This window comes from Paramisgurnus dabryanus, chromosome 9 (genome assembly GCF_030506205.2).
Source record: "Paramisgurnus dabryanus chromosome 9, PD_genome_1.1, whole genome shotgun sequence".
Lineage (NCBI taxonomy): Eukaryota > Metazoa > Chordata > Actinopteri > Cypriniformes > Cobitidae > Paramisgurnus > Paramisgurnus dabryanus.
The window spans coordinates 15,406,147-15,427,898 of record NC_133345.1 but is presented as its reverse complement, the minus strand read 5'-3'; the positions used below and the strand labels follow the sequence as shown (position 1 = coordinate 15,427,898).

The window sequence follows — 21,752 nt, the reverse complement described above, 5'->3', positions numbered from 1 at the left end:
TGCAGCGCTGAGGAAAAAATTGAGAATAGACAGTGATATGTCAGAAATCAAAATCCTTCCACTGTTCCATCTGCAGGAGTCCACCACTTTTCCCATGATAAAAAAGTGGAGTAGCCAGCCCCCCCAATTTTTGAAGCAATCCATAAAGAATTTCAATCTTTCTCTGCATGTATAAGCATCAAACGTGTACAACAAGGACAACTTGCATCTTAGGAGTCGTCTGCTGAAAACAGTTTGCTGGGATGATCCAATCAGCCTGGGTCTACACGTTCAGGACAGGTTCCGGTTTGCTTGCATTGGATCTCGTGGCGCAACGGTAGCGAATCACGTCGGGATCAGTGGTTGTTTGTTGCACTTATGAAATCGTAATATTGTTACCCACTTGACTCAACACATCTATCCCACAAAGCAGCTAGGTATTTCAATCTGGAAGAAATTCAAAAGGCCACGGCTTCCCATACCGGGAGTCGAACCCGGCCGCCTGGGTGAAAACCAGGAATCCTAACCGCTAGACCATATGGGACAGCACTTCTATCAGCCTGTGTTTTGGAGGTGGAGAGAGTGGCAATTTCACACCTTCCTGGCGTTTTGATTTCAGAACGTTGCATCTTAGGAGTCGTCTGCTGGAAACGGTTTGCTGGGATGATCCACTCAGCCTGGGTCTATGCAGCCAAGACAGGTGCCGGTCAGCTTGGATTAGATCTCGTGGCGCGACGGTAGCGCGTCTGACTCCAGATCAGAAGGTTGCGTGTTCGATTCACGTCGGGATCAGTGGTTGCTTTTTTGCACTTATGAAGTCGTAATATTGTTACCCACTTGACTCAACACATCTATCCCACAAAGCAGCTAGGTATTTCGATCTGGAAGAAATGCAAAAGGCCACGGCTTCCCGTACCGGGAGTCGAACCCGGGCCGCCTGGGTGAAAACCAGGAATCCTAACCGCTAGACCATATGGGACAACACTTCTATCAACCTGTGTTTTGGAGGTGGAGAGAGTGGCAATTTCACACCTTCCTGGCGTTTTGATTTCAGAACGTTGCATCTTAGGAGTCGTCTGCTGGAAACGGTTTGCTGGGATGATCCACTCAGCCTGGGTCTATGCAGCCAAGACAGGTGCCGGTCAGCTTGGATTAGATCTCGTGGCGCAACGGTAGCGCGTCTGACTCCAGATCAGAAGGTTGCGTGTTCGAATCACGTCGGGATCAGTGGTTGTTTGTTGCACTTATGAAGTCGTAATATTGTTACCCACTTGACTCAACACATCTATCCCACAAAGCAGCTAGGTATTTCAATCTGGAAGAAATTCAAAAGGCCACGGCTTCCCGTACCGGGAGTCGAACCCGGCCCGCCTGGGTGAAAACCAGGAATCCTAACCGCTAGACCATATGGGACAACACCTCTATCAGCCTGTGTTTTGGAGGTGGAGAAAGTGGCAATTTCACACCTTCCTGGCGTTTTGATTTCAGAAGGTTGCATCTTAGGAGTCGTCTGCTGGAAACAGTTTGCTGGGATGATCCAATCAGCCTGGGTCTACGCAGCCAGGACAGATGCCAGTCCCCTTGGATTAGATCTCGTGCCGCAACGGTAGCGCGTCTGACTCTAGATCAAAAGGTTGCGTGTTCGATTCATGTCGGGATCAAAGGTTGTTTGTTGCACTTATGAAGTCGTAATATTGTTACCCACTTGACTCAACACATCTATCCCACAAAGCAGCTAGGTATTTCAATCTGGAAGAAATGCAAAAGGCCATGGCTTCCCATACCGGGAGTCGATCCCGGGCCGCCTGGGTGAAAACCAGGAATCCTAACCGCTAGACCATATGGGATAACACTTCTATCAGCCTGTGTTTTGGAGTTTGGAGAGAGTGGCAATTTCACGCCTTCCTGGCGTTTTGATTTCAGTACGTTGCCCTTTTGTGACTTGAGATTTTGGTGAGCAGTTATTCTGGGCCACCCGAGTGTCGGCAAGCCAGTTGTTCTGGCGGCACTGCTCAATAGGACAGATCTATGTGTCACCCCATGTTTGTCCACCTTAGCACTGTTTGATGTTAAGGAATTGTTCCTTACTTCTTTGCAGCGCTGAGGAAAAAATTGAGAATAGACAGTGATATGTCAGAAATCAAAATCCTTCCACTGTTCCATCTGCAGGAGTCCACCACTTTTCCCATGATAAAAAAGTGGAGTAGCCAGCCCCCCCAATTTTTGAAGCAATCCATAAAGAATTTCAATCTTTCTCTGCATGTATAAGCATCAAACGTGTACAACAAGGACAACTTGCATCTTAGGAGTCATCTGCTGAAAACAGTTTGCTGGGATGATCCAATCAGCCTGGGTCTACACATTCAGGACAGGTTCCGGTTTGCTTGCATTGGATCTCGTGGCGCAACGGTAGCGAATCACGTCGGGATCAGTGGTTGTTTGTTGCACTTATGAAATCGTAATATTGTTACCCACTTGACTCAACACATCTATCCCACAAAGCAGCTAGGTATTTCAATCTGGAAGAAATTCAAAAGGCCACGGCTTCCCATACCGGGAGTCGAACCCGGGCCGCCTGGGTGAAAACCAGGAATCCTAACCGCTAGACCATATGGGACAACACTTCTATCAGCCTGTGTTTTGGAGGTGGAGAGAGTGGCAATTTCACACCTTCCTGGCGTTTTGATTTCAGAACGTTGCATCTTAGGAGTCGTCTGCTGGAAACGGTTTGCTGGGATGATCCAATCAGCCTGGGTCTACGCAGCCAGGACAGATGCCAGTCCCCTTGGATTAGATCTCGTGGCGCAACGGTAGCGCGTCTGACTCCAGAGCAAAAGGTTGCGTGTTCGATTCACGTCGGGATCAAAGGTTGTTTGTTGCACTTATGAAGTCGTAATATTGTTACCCACTTGATTCAACACATTTATCCCACAAAGCAGCTAGGTATTTCAATCTGGAAGAAATGCAAAAGGCCACGGCTTCCCATACCGGGAGTCGAACCCGGGCCGCCTGGGTGAAAACCAGAAATCCTAACTGCTAGACCATATGGGACAACACTTCTATCAACCTGTGTTTTGGAGGTGGAGAGAGTGGCAATTTCACACCTTCCTGGCGTTTTGATTTCAGAACGTTGCATCTTAGGAGTCGTCTGCTGGAAACGGTTTGCTGGGATGATCCAATCAGCCTGGGTCTACGCAGCCAGGACAGATGCCAGTCCCCTTGGATTAGATCGCGTGGCGCAACGGTAGCGCGTCTGACTCCAGAGCAAAAGGTTGCGTGTTCGAATCACGTCGGGAGCAAAGGTTGTTTGTTGCACTTATGAAGTCGTAATATTGTTACCCACGTGACTCAACACATTTATCCCACAAAGCAGCTAGGTATTTCAATCTGGAAGAAATGCAAAAGGCCACGGCTTCCCATACTGGGAGTCGAACCCGGGCCGCCTGTGTGAAAACCAGGAATCCTAACCGCTAGACCATATGGGACAACACTTCTATCAACCTGTGTTTTGGAGGTGGAGAGAGTGGCAATTTCACACCTTCCTGGCGTTTTGATTTCAGAACGTTGCATCTTAGGAGTCGTCTGCTGGAAACGGTTTGCTGGGATGATCCACTCAGCCTGGGTCTATGCAGCCAAGACAGGTGCCCGTCAGCTTGGATTAGATCTCGTGGCGCGACGGTAGCGCGTCTGACTCCAGATCAGAAGGTTGCGTGTTCGATTCACGTCGGGATCAGTGGTTGCTTTTTTGCACTTATGAAGTCGTAATATTGTTACCCACTTGACTCAACACATCTATCCCACAAAGCAGCTAGGTATTTCGATCTGGAAGAAATGCAAAAGGCCACGGCTTCCCGTACCGGGAGTCGAACCCGGGCCGCCTGGGTGAAAACCAGGAATCCTAACCGCTAGACCATATGGGACAACACTTCTATCAACCTGTGTTTTGGAGGTGGAGAGAGTGGCAATTTCACACCTTCCTGGCGTTTTGATTTCAGAACGTTGCATCTTAGGAGTCGTCTGCTGGAAACGGTTTGCTGGGATGATCCACTCAGCCTGGGTCTATGCAGCCAAGACAGGTGCCGGTCAGCTTGGATTAGATCTCGTGGCGCAACGGTAGCGCGTCTGACTCCAGATCAGAAGGTTGCGTGTTCGAATCACGTCGGGATCAGTGGTTGTTTGTTGCACTTATGAAGTCGTAATATTGTTACCCACTTGACTCAACACATCTATCCCACAAAGCAGCTAGGTATTTCAATCTGGAAGAAATTCAAAAGGCCACGGCTTCCCGTACCGGGAGTCGAACCCGGGCCGCCTGGGTGAAAACCAGGAATCCTAACCGCTAGACCATATGGGACAACACTTCTTTCAACCTGTGTTTTGGAGGTGGAGAGAGTGGCAATTTCACACCTTCCTGGCGTTTTGATTTCAGAACGTTGCATCTTAGGAGTCGTCTGCTGGAAACGGTTTGCTGGGATGATCCACTCAGCCTGGGTCTATGCAGCCAAGACAGGTGCCGGTCAGCTTGGATTAGATCTCGTGGCGCAACGGTAGCGCGTCTGACTCCAGATCAGAAGGTTGCGTGTTCGAATCACGTCGGGATCAGTGGTTGTTTGTTGCACTTATGAAGTCGTAATATTGTTACCCACTTGACTCAACACATCTATCCCACAAAGCAGCTAGGTATTTCAATCTGGAAGAAATTCAAAAGGCCACGGCTTCCCGTACCGGGAGTCGAACCCGGCCCGCCTGGGTGAAAACCAGGAATCCTAACCGCTAGACCATATGGGACAACACTTCTATCAGCCTGTGTTTTGGAGGTGGAGAAAGTGGCAATTTCACACCTTCCTGGCGTTTTGATTTCAGAACGTTGCATCTTAGGAGTCGTCTGCTGGAAACGGTTGGCTGGGATGATCCAATCAGCCTGGGTTCTTGCAGCCAGGACAGGTGCCGGTCCACTTGGATTAGATCTCGTGGCGCAACGGTAGCGCGTCTGACTCCAGGGGCCTCATTTATAAACGTTGCGTACGCACAAAAGAAGGCGTACGCCACTCTCTACGCAATAGTTGTTATTTATAAAAAGCAAACTTGACGGGAAAATGTGCTGTCCGTCACGCAAGCTCTGACCCAGGCGTACGCACAAAAACGGGTGAAATGAGAAATGGCGACACAGTCGGCAGATGGAAGAAACACGTGAAAGTGACAACAGTGCCTCTCATAAATAACATGAAGACTTCACAAAGCAAAAGTCTTACAATTAACAGCCTTACACGAACACCCGTTTGATCGATCAGCAGTGAAACCAAAAAATAAAGAAATCGAAAATTACAACAGAAATTCAAATGCACACATATATATTTGCTAAAAGAAAAGTGAAATATGTTCTGCAATAATATTGGCATGTTGTGCAATTCATCCTCATAAAGAATATAGTTCACAGAACGAAATAATGTACAAAACTGATATTCTGGCGGAGCAGATATAGATGCAATTACATAGACAGATAGATAGATAATTAAGGAGATATATAGATAGATCGATAAATAAATAGATAGATGTATTAATTGTCCACTGGGGAAAGTTGTTTTCATAGTAAACCATATCTTCATAATCTATGGAATTATGGTATTCATGCATATGCCTTTACTGTGTTTTATTTTTGATAAAACAATGCATGGCGTATGTCTAAACCATTCAGAAAGCAACAAGAAATTACATTTGCGCTAAACAATGTCCCCTTTCCCCAACCCGTGGCAGACACACTCTGGCGATGGAGTGCTAGACGTTTTTGTGCCTCGACTTTGATGTCCGACCATTTCTTTATTTCGGCCACGGTCCGAGGTTGTGAGGCTACAGCATTTACGGAGTCTGCCACCCTTTGCCACTCAAGTGCCTTTTTTGGCATTAGTAATGCCCACACTGTGCCCTCCAAACAACATTTTTCTCCTCTTTTCCACCTCGCCAACGATAACTTCTACTTCACATTGAGTGAAGTTACGTTTTTTTGATTTCCTCTCTGTGTTTGCCATGATTTCGCAATCAATGCATATTAAATTGTGGGCGTTTCACGGACTATTTATGGACAACTATGGGCGTGTCATGAAGCCGCAAAAGCTGCGCTACATTTAGAATTGATTGTGATTTATTAAGGGAAAAATGCGTAGGATGTGCGTGCGCACGGTTTTATAAATCCGATTATTTCTGTGCGTACGCTCGTCCTATGTTTTATCCGTACGCCACTTCTGACGCAAATCCTACGCAAAGTTTTATAAATGAGGCCCCAGATCAGAAGGTTGCGTGTTCGAATCATGTCGGGATCAGTGGTTGCTTGTTGCACTTATGAAGTCATAATATTGTTACCCACTTGACTCAACACATCTATCCCACAAAGCAGCTAGGTATTTCAATCTGGAAGAAATTCAAAAGGCCACGGCTTCCCATACCGGGAGTCGAACCCGGGCCGCCTGGGTGAAAACCAGGAATCCTAACCGCTAGACCATATGGGACAACACTTCTATCAGCCTGTGTTTTGGAGGTGGAGAGAGTGGCAATTTCACACCTTCCTTGGCGTTTTGATTTCAGAACGTTCCATCTTTGGAGTCGTCTGCTGGAAACGGTTTGCTGGGATGATCCAATCAGCCTGGGTCTACGCAGCCAGGACAGATGCCAGTTCCCTTGGATTAGATCTCGTGGCGCAACGGTAGCGCGTCTGACTCCAGATCAGAAGGTTGCGTGTTCGAATCACGTCGGGATCAAAGGTTGTTTGTTGCACTTATGAAGTCGTAATATTGTTACCCACTTGACTCAACACATCTATCCCACAAAGCAGCTAGGTATTTCAATCTGGAAGAAATGCAAAAGGCCACGGCTTCCCATACCGGGAGTCGAACCCGGGCCGCCTGGGTGAAAACCAGGAATCCTAACCGCTAGACCATATGGGACAACACTTCTATCAGCCTGTGTTTTGGAGGTGGAGAGAGTGGCAATTTCACACCTTCCTGGCGTTTTGATTTCAGAACGTTGCATCTTAGGAGTCGTCTGCTGGAAACGGTTTGCTGGGATGATCCACTCAGCCTGGGTCTATGCAGCCAAGACAGGTGCCGGTCAGTTTGGATTAGATCTCGTGGCGCAACGGTAGCGCGTCTGACTCCAGATCAGAAGGTTGCGTGTTCGAATCACGTCGGGATCAGTGGTTGCTTGTTGCACTTATGAAGTCGTAATATTGTTACCCACTTGACTCAACACATCTATCCCACAAAGCAGCTAGGTATTTCAATCTGGAAGAAATGCAAAAGGCCACGGCTTCCCATACCTGGAGTCAAACCCGGGCCGCCTGGGTAAAAACCAGGAATCCTAACCGCTAGACCATATGGGATAACACTTCTATCAGCCTGTGTTTTGGAGGTGGAGAGAGTGGCAATTTCACGCCTTCCTGGTGTTTTGATTTCAGAACGTTGCCCTTTTGTGACTTGAGATTTTGGTGAGCAGTTATTCTGGGCCACCCGAGTGTCGGCAAGCCAGTTGTTCTGGCGGCACTGCTCAATAGGACAGATCTATGTGTCACCCCATGTTTGTCCACCTTAGCACTGTTTGATGTTAAGGAATTGTTCCTTACTTCTTTGCAGCGCTGAGGAAAAAATTGAGAATAGACAGTGATATGTCAGAATTCAAAATCCTTCCACTGTTCCATCTGCAGGAGTCCACCACTTTTCCCATGATAATAAAGTGGAGTCGCCAGCCCCCCCAATTTTTGAAGCAATCCATAAAGAATTTCTATCTTTCTCTGCATGTATAAGCATCAAACGTGTACAACAAGGACAACTTGCATCTTAGGAGTCGTCTGCTGGAAACAGTTTGCTGGGATGATCCAATCAGCCTGGGTCAACACAGTCAGGGCAGGTGCCGGTTTGCTGGCATTGGATCTCGTGGTCCAACGGTAGCGTGTCTGACTCCAGATCAGAAGGTTGCGTGTTAGAATCACGTCGGGATCAAAGGTTGTTTGTTGCACTTATGAAGTCGTAATATTGTTACCCACTTGACTCAACACATCTGTCCCACAAAGCAGCTAGGTATTTCAATCTGGAAGAAACGCAAAAGGCCACGGCTTCCCATACCGGGAGTCGAACCCAGGCCGCCTGGGTGAAAACCAGGAATCCTTACCGCTAGACCATATGGGACAATACTACTATCAGCCTGTGTTTTGGAGGTGGTGAGAGTGGCAATTTCACGCCTTGCTGGCGTTTTGATTTTAGAACGTTGCCCTTTTGTGACTTGATATTTTGGTGAGCAGTTATTCTGGGCCACCCGAGTGTCGGCCAGCCGGTTGTTCTGGCTGCACTGCTCATTCGGACAGATCTATGTGTCACCCCATGTTTGTCTACCTTAGCACTGTTTGGCATTAATTCAAAATATATAGATGTGTACATGCAAAATTTAATATATTAAAAATAACACATCCCTATAATGCATTTTAATGTATATCAGCTCAGTTATTTTTCACATTTTAAACTCTTTCATGTCATTTCAGTGTTTATTGTTAAACATAAAATCCATATACAGCATGTTGAAATAGTAAGGTTTGTAAGGTATAAACAGTTTAAAATTATTATTCAACCACTATCAATACCAATGTTACAGCGCTTAGGCGCTGTAAGTTAAGGCTATGTGAGGTCAACTGCAGGAGCTCTATAGAACAAAATCATGGCTCTAGAGAAGCACTACAGAAATGAATGTGTCGTAATCTAAATATTGCAACGAAAAACCTGAGAAGGGGGATTTAGGATCTAGTTCTTAATGTAACTTGAGGAAAATACACCACCACATACATTATCATGTCTGACTTCCATAATCCATACTTTACACCTCATCTTACTACTTATGTGTTCTTCATCTGTCCTTCTCATTCATGTTTTTTTCTATCTGACAGAGCGTAGTGAATCTGATTAGCGAGCTGCAGGAGCAGATGTGTCGGATTCGACTGGAGATCTCCAATAAGATCCCAGAGAAGCCAGTGAAGATGGACCCAAAGGAGAGTTGTGTCAGTGAGCCAGTACATATCCCTCTGACTGAGACAAAGCCAGCGGTGGGTCAGAGATCTCAAACTTTACTCAGACACTGTCACTGTGTGCCTTAAAGTTTAAGCACTGCGTGTGTGTGTAAAGCTCAGTTCTTTGAAATAGTGTGATGCAACATTTCTGTGACAGTATACCAGACATAATATTTCAGTGATTTATGTAAAACATATCTCATCTTTTCTTTAATGAGAATACCGAGGATCCCGGTACCCCATTACACACAATCAAACAAATAATGCAAGGATAAAGAAACACTGCGGTATATATTTAGTTGTGGACTAAAATATTGGCACCCTTGTTAAATCTAAGCAAAGAAAACTGTGAAAATAAATTGCAAAAATCCTATGTTTCACTGATAATAATATAAAGTTTATCATATTGGATTCTCCTCGTCTCCCCTTCTAGCATGCACCCTGATAACTGTAGCACTCTCATTTGTTGATTTTGATGTTTGTTTTCAACCAATGTCTTGATGGAAGATTTGACCAAAACCCATTATAAGATTTCTAGGAGAGCAAGTCAAATTTTGACTTTTTTATCTGTTGATATTTCATATAATCCAAGTAGAATCACAACAATAAAGATTCAGAGGTATATTTAACTGTAGACATGGAGCACATTTTAATCCCTGTGTTCATCTTGTGTTCCGGCTGCCAAAAAACTTGTCCGCAGAGCCCAGTCCTGTTTAAAGCTCCGGTACGGTAGATGAAGTTTGTTTTTGCATGAGAGCAGAGGATTTGTTTCTTAAACTGTGTCTCAAACAACTTGGGGGGATGGTGGTGCTATTTTCCTTTATTTTTTTTTTTAAGCTTTCTGACCCCAAGATTCAACTGATTTCTGAATTTCTTCATCTATGATCCTTGGAGAATCTTTGTCCACTCAAATTATTCTCCTTGCTGAGCATTAAGATGATATAAACACATTTTCTCTTTCAGGCTGATTTGTAACATCTCCAGTAGATATAAAATACTGCTTAGAAACCATCCTACATTTATTCTTATGATCATTTAATAAAAATGCGTATGTGTGATTGACATATAAAAGAGCGCTTGTCAATGTTTAAACGCTTTTTGAGAAGCAAGAATGGCTTATATTTCCAAAAACCTGCAGCAATCGTACAAGCAAAAGCACGTAGGTCTGCTCAGACCCTGACGTGGCTTTTCCACCTCAAACGTTTTATAAATATGGATTTTTGCATACTCACACTTTATGATCATATCTGTGCGTACGCACGCTTTATAAATGAGGCCCCTGGTTAAGGGCCAAGAACATTTTAATATTAATGGAAATATACTTCAAAATTTTATAAAATTTCCAAAAATTGTGTGTGTGTGTGTGTGTGTGTGTGTGTGTGTGTTAGAGAAAAAAAATATTTAATAATGTAACCCCAATCCCCCACCCCTGATAGATTGTTTTACTTTTAAATAAAACATTGTATTTTTGTGATTTTGTATTAAAGCTCAAAATGATCCTTTATTTTCATACGGTAGCTTTCTTCGCTTATATTTACCAAGGGTGCCAATATTTTTATCCACAACTGTACACAGATTGATGAGGGCAAGTTACATACACACTCAACAAAGACCAGTGATAAACAGAGCTACAACGGACTACAAACATGGAAAAAAATACAAACTAAAAGCCCACAAAACAAAGACCTTCAAAATAACCAAGAAAACACCAGAAAGGACTGCGATATTCTCATAATTTATAATTGTGAATTGCTGATATTTAAAAAAGAAAAATGTGTTATTTATCAAATGTAGCTTTTCCACCGTCCATTTTCTCAGCATCTATTTAGAAGTACTTTAATTTTCACAATTTATAAAATGTTTCCTAAATTAAGGGTTAAACCAAGCAGATCTTAGGTTAATCAATTTTGAAGTATGAAGAAACGTATAAAGAAACTACCCATAAGACATTAAAAATAATGCAAGCTATTGCAATGACTTCACATGAAGACAGTTGTCGTCAGGTTTTCGGGGCAAATACTTAAAGTAGTTTGATCCTTAACTTAACTTAACTTTGAAGTAAGGTTATAATATCCTTGTGCTGTGTGCTTTGTACAGAATCTGCTTCAAGAACTAAAAATACTGAAGAATCGAGTTGAGAAGTTGGAAGAGGAAAAGTCTCAGTATGAACAGAAGCTTAAGGTGACACAGGTACTGCCTTACAACTCAGACTTCAGTTATGATTTTGGTGTTTGATAAGATTATTGTAAACACAGTAGTAATAGTTCAAGTCACTTTAGATAAAAGTGTCTACCAAATGTGTAAACGTAAAAATTTTGCTAACTAATGGTTTTGTATACACTTCTAATGACAGAAATGTATCTGTGTCACATTCACACATAGGCTGAGATCACAAGTTTACAGCAACTGCTGATCTGTAAAAATGCTGAAATTGAAAGTCTACAGGCTCAGCTGCTCTCCAGAGCTCCAGTGTCTGTGGATAGTGCTGAGAGAGGTACTCAATACTAACCTCCTTAACAATCTAACAATGTTTTTACTCATACATGTAGTTGCTATCGTGTGTGTTAGTTAGATGTGTGTTCTGTTTTCTGTTTTTAACATGTATTCACCATTAGAGGAGATTTATAAGAGGAGACTCAATACTAAACGTATGCTTTTTTCCACATTTAACCAACATCACACAAATGAGTTCTGCAAACCACATGTGTGCATGTTTAACTCATTTCTGATTCACTAATTCACTAATTGTTTGTTTAATTGTTTTATTTGAGTGTAAAGTCTAAAATGTACAGCTTCACATAGCTTCCATTAAAGTTTATAACCAGTTTAAATACTTTCCAAGGCTGTAAAACAAAACTATTTGTAGAGTTGAAGACCTTTAAATTTTGATCAAAATGAAATCCCAGCATATTCAATATTAGTAAACACATTAACAGATACAGAAGTTATGTATACGTACCATGCTTTATTTGTCATGTGATATAATGTATAGTATTTTATTTTATTATGACTTAATTTTATTTGTCAACAGACCAGGAACTACAGAGAGTTAAAACAGGATTGCAATCACTCATTGCAGCCAATGATGAAAAGGTACAGTACAGGTCTTAACTTTCATAAGTAAAAAAGCACCTTTTGAAAATAAACCAAAGTTTGTTATTGTCCAAAATTAAAAACTTAAGAAATTCCCAAAAAACTGTCAACACACCACCTGTAATATCCAGCAGGTTAGCTGGAGTCAGTTTGAGCACACTAGGGCTTTTGTTTCTCACATGTGTGTTTATGGACTTGAGTATGCAGAATATCTGTTGAATTGAAGCCAGAATCAGTTTTCGCAGACATGAGCCATACACTTTCCGTAAAGACACATGGCAGAGATTGACCTTTGCTTCAAATATTCAAATTCAGTTCAATTGTATTTTTATTTTCACAGGTTTTACAAAAACATTCTAGCACAAAAATAGGTTAAACTGTAGAAGAAAAATCTAAATAATGATAGAAAATTAAGAAAATTATATGTGTCTATATAAAATCCTATTATTTAGCAATAATACAACTGTGGCAAAAACTGATTAATTATCAGATTAAAGTCGGATTTGTGACTTAGTGTCCGCTCTGTCCATCATCATGTGATACTTAAGAAGTGTCATTCATTGCTTTATTATTTTTGTGGGCTTTCAGGACCGAAGAATAGGAGAGTTAACTCTTCTCCTCAGCCAGTACATGCAGATAAATGACATCTTCACTTTAGTTCAAGGTAAATTTATTGATTTTTACACTATATTCATGATTCCAATGGATTTATACACTTTTATACACTGCAGTGCTATTCTAAAAATGCTATCATGTTTCAGAGGGTCATAGGTCAGACTGCTTTTATGCAAGCTTTTATTTAAGTAAAAAATGACATAATAATCACATGTGACAACAAAATTTTTGAATGAATAAAAAAAGAAAGACACTGTATGATACTTATACTTATAAAAATTTGGGCTGCCAGTAAAAGTCTAATAGTCTAATGCGTATACGCTTAGAACATATAAAAGAAATGAAAGCAAACACCTTGAACACATGTTGACTTTTCTTACATGAATACCATACAAGTTATGTAGGCAAAAACGACATGCAAATTCAAGGTTATTTAATGTAGAAGTGGGTTACTCATAGCCGGACTATACTGGGTCTATTAGTTAGCCGTCATTTCACTGTCTTGGTTTTTGCTTGCTGGGATGTGGTTTGGGAGAGTCAACTGAAATGTGTGCAAAGTTTTTAGTAATTACAGATAATATATGATATGAATCTGATTCACAGTATCTGGTGACAAATCTGTTCCCATCAGAGGTGAGGAAGGGAAAGAGAATGGAAATATTAAGATGAAATCTTTAACACATAAGGCTCACAGTGAGGTGTGTTGTGAGTGATTCTCCATCTTTAAATGATTTTATTCATGTTCAATTTCTGATATTTGTTTTCTTTTTTCGTAAAGTTGACCATCAGTAGCTCTTCTCCTCTACTGGTCTCTTCAGTTTCTTCACAGAAAGATGCAAGGTAATCAAATCTCTCCATTCAGACCTAATCTGTTTTGAAAGGAAAAATGCAATATCATGAGTAAATGTCTTTAAATATATGTTATTTTACACAGATCCATCAGTATGGAGGACTTGAAAGACAGCTCAACCCAAAAGGTTTGACCAAATCACTATTGCAAAACACTTTGTTCAGTTGTGAAATATGCTCATTTACAACATGTTTAGTTATTTTCTGAAACACATAAGGACACATTCATCTTACATTTTCTCTACATTTGCATGTGCTTTAATCAGGGCACAAATGATTACAATCTTTTGTCTAACTAACCACCCATAATCTAGTTTAACCAGGTCTTAAATGTACTGAAACAAATTAGTCATTATTTTCAGTAACACAAAGAAAGCTCAAAGACAGGTTAACATTTTTAATGAATCATGGCAACCTTCATTTTATTCCAGTCATGGAGAGACATGATTTATACAGGCGTTTCTTTTGCCTTCCTTAAAATCCATTTAAAATCCAAATTAAAATCCTTTAATTTTAATTCGTTATGAATGCGTTTACAGTGCATTATTAGATTACCTTTTCACCCCTAATGGAAACAAGCTTTCTTAAAGGAACAGTAGGTAGGATTGTGGCCAAAACTGGTACTGCAATCACACAACTGGTGGCCAATACACAAAATGACAACATAAACATCAGTTGAGGGCTGCAACTCCACTTTTTAAATGACAATATCCTGGCCAGACCACTGTTGTGAGTGATATAAGTATTTGAAATGAAAATGATTTCTTAATGTCTAGTGACATATCAAGGCCATTTTATGATTAATTGATATAAATTTCTTACATATTGTTCCTTTAAACATTAGCATATTTTGTTTACCTCTTAAAACAAATGATATGTGTGAAATGCACCTGTGTTATCTCAAGTCATTTTAACTTACAGTTTTAAATTTCAACTAAACGTTAACTTGTCAGATTAGTTTAAGCAATTTCAACATGTATTTTTAGTTATAGCAACTCATGAAAACGGGTGAAAATTGCTTAAAGAGCACCTATATCATTGCTAAAAAACAATGTTATTTTGTGTATTTGGTGTAATACAATGTGTTGGTGTCATTTATGGTTAAAACAACATTATTTTCCACATACCGTACATTTTTGTAGCTCCAGATTTTTGTACAAAACTCATCGATTTGAAAAGCTCTGTGTCCCTGATTGGCCAGCTAATCTGTACGTTGTGATTGGCCTGAATACTAGGGGTGCACAATTCAGAAAATTTCACGATTCGATTCGATTCCAATTTTTAGGCTCAAGATTTGATTCAGAATCGATTTTCGATTCAAAAACGATTCACAGTATGTAAATGTAGTTTACTTTTTCCTATGTGACTGATTGTAGTAGATATACAATTTTAAAGAAAAGAAACACAACAAATTAAATGTAGTTTGATATTACTTTATGTCTTTATGCAAAAATAAAAACTGATATGAAGCAATTAGATGACCCCTTTTATCAAACTCTATTAAATACAATAATATTAATAAAGTATATGAATGATAGACAGTGCAGGTCTATAGATTATAAATGTGACTGGTGTTATAATGGTTATTATGTCTATTAGATAGAGCAGAAGCAAGGAAAGTGCCTCTCTTTCTATTTCTCTTGCCGATTAAAAAAAAAGCTAAATCCACTCATTATTTCAGATTCAAAAGTCTACTTGCTGTCCCAGTGACAGGGGACTTTACATTACAGCTTTGCACTTTGTAAATCTTGAGTCATCTTGAGCTTTGCTCGTTCATTGCAATAGGTTTTAGAAAATATATGGTTTATTAATAATAATAGAAAAGAGCCAGTTTTTATCGCCATAGAAACCGTCGGCACGCTGAAACTGCACTCGAGCTTTAGCGCGGTAGCGCTCACAGCCACTCTCCGTTTGACTCGGGTTTTACACACAATATTAATCAGACTCGGGACCCGGAGTAATTAACTATGACTGACCCGGACCCGACTGACCATTTCAAATACAAACCCGAAACCATATGGGCCGCGGGTGCTCCGTGAAGTTCTCTAATGGTAAAACTTTGCTCAAGTTCAGAAACATGAAGGATACAATGTTGTTCGCGTCGCATGATCTCGCATCCCAATTCATTGAGAAACAGAGCACGTGAACGCACACCGAACTCATTATGTCGCACACAAAATGTCATTATTAAAGAGTGTCATCGTCACGGAAAAACAAAAAATACAAAATTTGATGCCAGATATACTTGGGCACTTGTTAACCTGGGCAGCGCTGCACAGCAATGTGTGGGAAACACTGTGACAAGAGTGTGCAGGCGTCAGTGTGACTTCGACGCGCCATCTACGGGAATACTGAGATAAACTAATTTCAGGACAATAGTAACACGGCGTTAAAAATATATATATATGAATCGATTTTTGGAATTCTATGAATCAATGCTTGAATCGCGATTCAAATGTGAATCGATTTTTTTTTGCACACCCCTACTGAATACCTCTGACATCAGCCGGAAATGTGATGCTCCTTACCATGTTTGAACAATTCGCTCGCAATCCTGACAGGAGTTAATTTACAGGCTGTGAGTCAAAGCGAAAGGAATTATGATAATGTCGGTCTTTACTACATCAACAATGCCAGGAAGTAAACTGTTGCCTACAATCCATTTGTTTGTTGTAGTCCAAGAAAAGAGATTTGCATTGGAGATGATAACTTACATCATCATTTACTTTGGGGTTTGAACCTTTTGCATATCATTAAGATGTACTAATACACACTAACACACCAAAGGAAAAGTATAATCTTGAATCGGACCATAGTTGCTCTTTCACTTAAAGTGTAGACAGAATTTAAAAGGGCAAGTTAAAATTACCTGCCCAACCAATTTGATTAAAAGTTTTTTCGAAAGTTATAGAAAGTTTTGAGTGTATAGCTTACAAACCCTAAAATGATATTCATGTGTTAAATATGTGTCTGTTCTTGCAATTATTTGTTTTATTTCTCAGGCTGTGGATGGCAAACTGGTAGAACCTGTTCTGTTAGAAGGGGTACAGTAATCCTTAACTAGTTCTTACTCTTTCATCTTCTTACTTATCCTTCCCTTTTATTTCATCTTCTAGTTAAGTTCAAACCGAGGAAGTCTATACAGTTCATATCATGGCCCTGTTGTGATCATTTTATTTTTACATGCGTTTATAGGGTCAACCAGCTGACAGCAAACATCAAACACCCACAGAAAAAGCACAGAGTCTTTTAGAGAAGAGTGAGAAGGAGACGTGTGATACATCAGACCAGAGGTCTCCAGAGAACAAGGATGAGGACGTCAACCTTAGTATGAAACCATTGTCCTTTCTACATTTTTTATATCTTAGAAAACAAACAAACAAACAAACATTACAGACAAGTTATAGAAAAAAAGCTTTAAAGATATTTTGGCACAAAATTAAGAAAGATAATATTAAAATACTAAGTTCATATGCCGCTGTCAGATGCAGTGCTGGTAAAATAGATTGCTTATTTCTAATCAACAAGACCTGTTTTAGTACAGCTGTGTTGGCAGAACTTGGCTCAACCTATTCTAATTTAGTATCACTTCTCTGTGAGTGTTGTTTACTTCTCTGTGCATGGCTCCCTGGGAAAATTACTGCAAGAGCCCAAGGTCCTGTTTTTGGTTTTTACCCTCCTTTCTTGGAAAATTCTAATCTTTTGAATGTGTATTTCTGGTCTCTCTTCCACCCATGCTCTAGAGCAAAACCACTTCTAGCATCCCTCAAAACCTCTCTCCAGCCCTTCAATCCTTTGATGGCTTTAATGAAAGGGCCTCTTGGGGGCGAACAACCCTCACACAGACCCCACCTGTTTAGATTGGCTGTAGGGAGACAAAACCACTGTCAGATGTGGCTTGACAGGGCCCACAGCTAAAGTCAAGCATAATGTAAACCTTCTCTATTAGTGTCTATATGTAGAGGACATTTAATTCATACAAATTAAGTAATACAGCTGAGGGCCAATATTATTATGATGTGATTTATAACTATGTAATGGGCCACTACTTTCTTAGAACTAATTAACTGTTTGTAAGGAAAACATTCTAGTTTATTTTGCACTCTGTCACAGCATAAAGGGAACTCAACACTGAGTCGCGGTGTTGACTTTGTGGTATATGCACCGGTGTCTAAAAATGTTAATAGGCCTATGAAGTGCAACAGGGAACAATTCAACCATCTAATTCAAACTCAAGGTTATGGACAATATAGAGACATTATACATATCATAAATAGGTGTACTTTTGTAAGCATGATTTTCCTTTGTTTTAACCCATTCCTCGCCATTAAGAAAAACATTTGCATGAAAAAACGTGTTCCTGATGAGTTTTTATGGTAATCCGTAATACCGCGATTATCCACTGGATACCCAATTTATGAAGAAAACTGAAGCAAAAAATGATTTATTAATTTTACACTCCGTGTATGTTTTGATAATCATTCGGAATCTGATCTCTTACAAAATTCCCTTCACAAAAATGTAATTATTTCAGCTTTTTGCTAAATATTTTGTATTTTTAAAGAAATCTACCCATATTTAAGAGTTTATAAACAGTTGAAAAAAGTTTAGATAGGATGAAAAGATTTTCCCCATTTTTTTTTATTTGTTTATTGTTTGTTTGAAAGCAGAGGGTCTGTTCTTTCATTAGAAATATGTGTATGTTTATATATTTTTAGAAGGAAATTTAGTAGGAAGGTATTCTGTGAAACGTATGTGAAAATCACAAAAAATTCTGGTAGGCATTTTTACAACCAAAGGCTGGCGGAGAAAGAGTTATTACATTTACATTTAACTGATGCTTTTGTCCAAAGCGACTTACAATTGCTATATATGTCAGAGGTCGCACGCCTCTGGAACAACTAGGGGTTAAGTGTGTTGCTCAGGGACACAATGGTGTGTCACAGTGGATTCAAAGCCGGGTTTCTCACATCAAAGGCGTCTGTCTTATCCACTGCGCCATCCCCATCCATTATTAAATGAGGAATAAGTGTAAAATCTTAAATAACTGCCACAGATGTTGTAGATACACCTTCAACTGTATTTAACCTGTTTAACACTGTGTTCAAACACAACTCAATAAAGTGTGCTAAAATGTTCATTGTCCAATACTACATTTTCGCATTCATCACAATATTTGAAATGTATGGTGCTTGACATTTAGAAAAACTTAAGTTTAACACAAGACTCTCCCCCACAAACCCAGGAACCACAGAGAAAATGAAGGACACTGGCTCTTCGGATCTTTCCTCGTTGTCGTCTAGTGCCGACTCTGGCAAGCAGTCACCTGTGTTACAGGAAAATGTTAAAAATACCAGCATACGCAAACTGTGGGGAAAGTGAGTATGTATAGACAGTATGTTTACATGTTAGTGTGTGTTTGTATCTAAGAATGTGTGTGTTCATTTTGAGGATCAAGAGGACAGGCGTACTCTCAGATGACCTGGAGCCCACTGAGTTCAGGAGAGGAGGGTTCAGGGCCACAGCGGGGCCTCGGCTAACACGGACCCCTGATTCAGGACGCTCAACTCGGTAAATCTCCCCCTTACTTTTACTGATTTAGTCTTCACAGACTAGTGTGTACTGATGTTAGGTATTGTCATGTCTTTCTGTACATCAGTATGCACATCCCATTCTGTAAGTGGAGCACAGAGCAGGTGTGTGGTTGGCTGGAGGACAGTGGATTGGGTCAGTATGTCAGTTTAGCCCGTCAGTGGGTGGCTAGTGGGCAAACCCTCCTCTCCGCTACTCCACAGGAGCTTGAGAAGGTCTGTTTTTATGATTGTTATTTTTTTAATTAGCAATATTTTAGTTATTTACTTACTACTTTGACATTTAGATAAGACAGCAACTGTTGATTGTTCTTTATTAGTCAATCTGTTTCCACCCCACAATACTGCTGAATCATCCAGAACGTAAATTTTAAGCTAGCAATGCACATTAATCAGGCTTTGTTTCACTAGCCTCAACACAAATGTGATGAAAATGACTGTTCTTGTGTTTTTTTTTTGCAGGAGATTTGTATTAAACATCCTCTGCACAGAAAGAAACTGCAACTGGCTCTCCGAGCGTTTAGTAACAAGTCAATGGACAAATCTTCGGAACTGGATCATATCTGGGTTACACGTACGTAATGGCATTAAGGCATTCTGTTTACTTATGACAGCAAGGACAATTGCTTAAAGTTGCAGTGACACTGAAATGAAAAACTGTAATTTGTTTTGGAATATTGTTAGTTAAGGTGGTAGGGTTGGGCGAGTGGGCGTTGCTGGGGGCGTGACAATCAAAGGGGTGGGGCGTAAAACACTCAAATAAAACCTAATTTTGAAGAAACTATGACAGAAAATGAATTAAATGTTTTTACCTTTAACGGGAATAGCTGTGTGATTAAGTGAAACTAAAGGGTTAATAAACACAAACTGAAGCAGATGTTGTAGAACGTCAGGCGAACAATGATCCTGTGAAGATTGTAAAAACTGATTATTTCCCACTATTAATTACGTAAGGAATAATTGACGACGGCCATTGAATTATAAGAAAATAACGCACACCCAAGGTGCGGTTACCACAAACATTGCTCTGGTGCCTATTTTTAAGACATTTGACAAGTTAGATGTGCGGTTATCAGAAATTCATGCATACCCATGGAACACTTCTCAGCCAATCAGAATACAGCATTCAACAGACCCGTGGTATAAATTATCTTAAAGGAGTGTAACTGTAGCATGTAAATAATTCACATAAATAAAGTGAGCAAGAGCGCTCAACAATTATATCCAATCAACAAGCACGTGAAACATAGCTAGCAGGTTGCTCAAACAACAAAATCACCAGCTAACTTACTTTAAATTTGCAAGAACTATAGACTAATACAATAACAGGCTTAAATAAACACAAAACATAAGTTTGGATACTAGTTATCCTCTAGACAGTGACGGAACAAGTCTCATTTGGCCATGTGGCATGCATGCCAGCTCGCGGTGTGAAGCCCATTCGCGCTAGTCTCCAAGATGTACTTAATGGCCTTTTATGCCTCTTTTTTTTTTGGACGACCTAGTTAAGGCGGTAGGGTTTTCCAGCTTAGGCGGGCCGCCCGAACTGCAAAGTGCTGCGGGAAACCCTGGTGGTATTTTTTCAAATGACTTATCTGTAAGCTTTATATATATATATTTTTTAATGCATGTGCCCTCATTATCATTCATAAAAAATGGTAACCTACTTCCCTCCTAGAAACGATCTCTCTTTACATCCGGTCATATGGTATTGCAGGTGGGCGGGGTCCGGGAAAAGATTACAGCAATCCAATCAGTTCTCGATAAATTAATTTAAGTCCACACCTACCTTTTTCATTTCAGAAGCTGTTTTACTCAGATATATGTCACCATAGGGAAAAAAAGACGATTTTAAATTGAGCATGATCTATTTTCCTCCTGTCATCATGTGTTTAATGTTTATGGATATAAATGAAATCACATGTTTACAACATATACATTTTCCATCTGAAGGCTGGCTTGATGATATTGGCTTACCACAGTACAAGGATCAGTTCTATGAGAGCAAGGTTGATGGTCGAATGCTACAGTATTTGACAGTGGTAAGGGAAACTAAATGACATCAAACTCTGTATGTTAAAACACCATATAAGAATATTATCTCTGCTGCCCATTTTAATGTGTTTTTTCTTTATTTACTACACATTTATTATGCCCTTTATCTGTGCTGCACATTGATCTACTGTACCTGTGCTATACACTGTAGATCTGCTATAACTCTGCTGCACAGTTTTGATGTACTCTAACTGTTCTGCATGTTGTATACGTACTTTAACTTTGCTACACATTCTTGATTTATTGTAACTTTCAGTCCTTCCAGAAAAATGCTGTGTTTTTTTGTGATTTTTGCGGGAAAAAATCCTTGATCTTGCGGCATGTTTTCTTAAAAACGCGATAGAATATGCGGGATTTTTATGCTATGAAATTGTGTAAACTTGCCAAAATTGCGGGAACTTGCAAAAACTGTTTGCAGCTTTTACAGCTTTTCATTGATGTTCATGTCGCGTAATGACATCACTTTCTAACATTCCCATGACAACATGGGACATGGCTGCACATGTGTGAAGTAAATGCAACATTTT

At 40.3% G+C, this 21,752-nt stretch overlaps 1 protein-coding gene and 20 non-coding genes across 23 annotated transcripts in view; 9 read left to right on the top strand and 12 right to left on the bottom strand.

The window, feature by feature from the left end:
- ppfibp2a (PPFIA binding protein 2a) overlaps window positions 1-21,752 on the top strand; it is a 64,310-nt gene that overhangs the window by 40,231 nt on the left and 2,327 nt on the right. For 2 of the 3 annotated variants that reach the window (XM_065270002.2, XM_065269998.2), the window contains exons 5-20: window positions 8,903-9,058; window positions 11,120-11,212; window positions 11,405-11,516; window positions 11,638-11,670; window positions 12,054-12,115; window positions 12,704-12,779; window positions 13,334-13,428; window positions 13,509-13,570; window positions 13,665-13,707; window positions 16,582-16,623; window positions 16,775-16,907; window positions 18,825-18,957; window positions 19,031-19,150; window positions 19,239-19,386; window positions 19,633-19,744; window positions 21,124-21,212. In XM_065270002.2, the coding sequence (XP_065126074.2) occupies window positions 8,903-9,058; window positions 11,120-11,212; window positions 11,405-11,516; window positions 11,638-11,670; window positions 12,054-12,115; window positions 12,704-12,779; window positions 13,334-13,428; window positions 13,509-13,570; window positions 13,665-13,707; window positions 16,582-16,623; window positions 16,775-16,907; window positions 18,825-18,957; window positions 19,031-19,150; window positions 19,239-19,386; window positions 19,633-19,744; window positions 21,124-21,212 (1,509 nt within the window). The remainder of the gene's footprint in view (window positions 1-8,902; window positions 9,059-11,119; window positions 11,213-11,404; window positions 11,517-11,637; window positions 11,671-12,053; window positions 12,116-12,703; window positions 12,780-13,333; window positions 13,429-13,508; window positions 13,571-13,664; window positions 13,708-16,581; window positions 16,624-16,774; window positions 16,908-18,824; window positions 18,958-19,030; window positions 19,151-19,238; window positions 19,387-19,632; window positions 19,745-21,123; window positions 21,213-21,752) is intronic. The other variant, XM_065270001.2, reaches the window with a different exon arrangement.
- On the bottom strand, window positions 453-523 carry trnae-uuc (transfer RNA glutamic acid (anticodon UUC)). Its single transcript has one exon. It is a non-coding gene; the product is annotated as a tRNA-Glu (tRNA).
- Window positions 700-771, top strand: trnaw-cca (transfer RNA tryptophan (anticodon CCA)). The gene has a single exon. It is a non-coding gene; the product is annotated as a tRNA-Trp (tRNA).
- On the bottom strand, window positions 887-958 carry trnae-uuc (transfer RNA glutamic acid (anticodon UUC)). Its single transcript has one exon. It is a non-coding gene; the product is annotated as a tRNA-Glu (tRNA).
- On the top strand, window positions 1,135-1,206 carry trnaw-cca (transfer RNA tryptophan (anticodon CCA)). Its single transcript has one exon. It is a non-coding gene; the product is annotated as a tRNA-Trp (tRNA).
- On the bottom strand, window positions 1,321-1,392 carry trnae-uuc (transfer RNA glutamic acid (anticodon UUC)). Its single transcript has one exon. It is a non-coding gene; the product is annotated as a tRNA-Glu (tRNA).
- On the bottom strand, window positions 1,755-1,826 carry trnae-uuc (transfer RNA glutamic acid (anticodon UUC)). The gene has a single exon. It is a non-coding gene; the product is annotated as a tRNA-Glu (tRNA).
- Window positions 2,525-2,596, bottom strand: trnae-uuc (transfer RNA glutamic acid (anticodon UUC)). Its single transcript has one exon. It is a non-coding gene; the product is annotated as a tRNA-Glu (tRNA).
- Window positions 2,773-2,844, top strand: trnaw-cca (transfer RNA tryptophan (anticodon CCA)). The gene has a single exon. It is a non-coding gene; the product is annotated as a tRNA-Trp (tRNA).
- On the bottom strand, window positions 2,959-3,030 carry trnae-uuc (transfer RNA glutamic acid (anticodon UUC)). The gene has a single exon. It is a non-coding gene; the product is annotated as a tRNA-Glu (tRNA).
- Window positions 3,641-3,712, top strand: trnaw-cca (transfer RNA tryptophan (anticodon CCA)). Its single transcript has one exon. It is a non-coding gene; the product is annotated as a tRNA-Trp (tRNA).
- Window positions 3,828-3,899, bottom strand: trnae-uuc (transfer RNA glutamic acid (anticodon UUC)). The gene has a single exon. It is a non-coding gene; the product is annotated as a tRNA-Glu (tRNA).
- trnaw-cca (transfer RNA tryptophan (anticodon CCA)) lies at window positions 4,076-4,147 on the top strand. Its single transcript has one exon. It is a non-coding gene; the product is annotated as a tRNA-Trp (tRNA).
- On the bottom strand, window positions 4,262-4,333 carry trnae-uuc (transfer RNA glutamic acid (anticodon UUC)). Its single transcript has one exon. It is a non-coding gene; the product is annotated as a tRNA-Glu (tRNA).
- Window positions 4,510-4,581, top strand: trnaw-cca (transfer RNA tryptophan (anticodon CCA)). Its single transcript has one exon. It is a non-coding gene; the product is annotated as a tRNA-Trp (tRNA).
- Window positions 4,696-4,767, bottom strand: trnae-uuc (transfer RNA glutamic acid (anticodon UUC)). The gene has a single exon. It is a non-coding gene; the product is annotated as a tRNA-Glu (tRNA).
- On the bottom strand, window positions 6,411-6,482 carry trnae-uuc (transfer RNA glutamic acid (anticodon UUC)). The gene has a single exon. It is a non-coding gene; the product is annotated as a tRNA-Glu (tRNA).
- On the top strand, window positions 6,660-6,731 carry trnaw-cca (transfer RNA tryptophan (anticodon CCA)). Its single transcript has one exon. It is a non-coding gene; the product is annotated as a tRNA-Trp (tRNA).
- Window positions 6,846-6,917, bottom strand: trnae-uuc (transfer RNA glutamic acid (anticodon UUC)). Its single transcript has one exon. It is a non-coding gene; the product is annotated as a tRNA-Glu (tRNA).
- trnaw-cca (transfer RNA tryptophan (anticodon CCA)) lies at window positions 7,094-7,165 on the top strand. The gene has a single exon. It is a non-coding gene; the product is annotated as a tRNA-Trp (tRNA).
- trnae-uuc (transfer RNA glutamic acid (anticodon UUC)) lies at window positions 8,082-8,153 on the bottom strand. The gene has a single exon. It is a non-coding gene; the product is annotated as a tRNA-Glu (tRNA).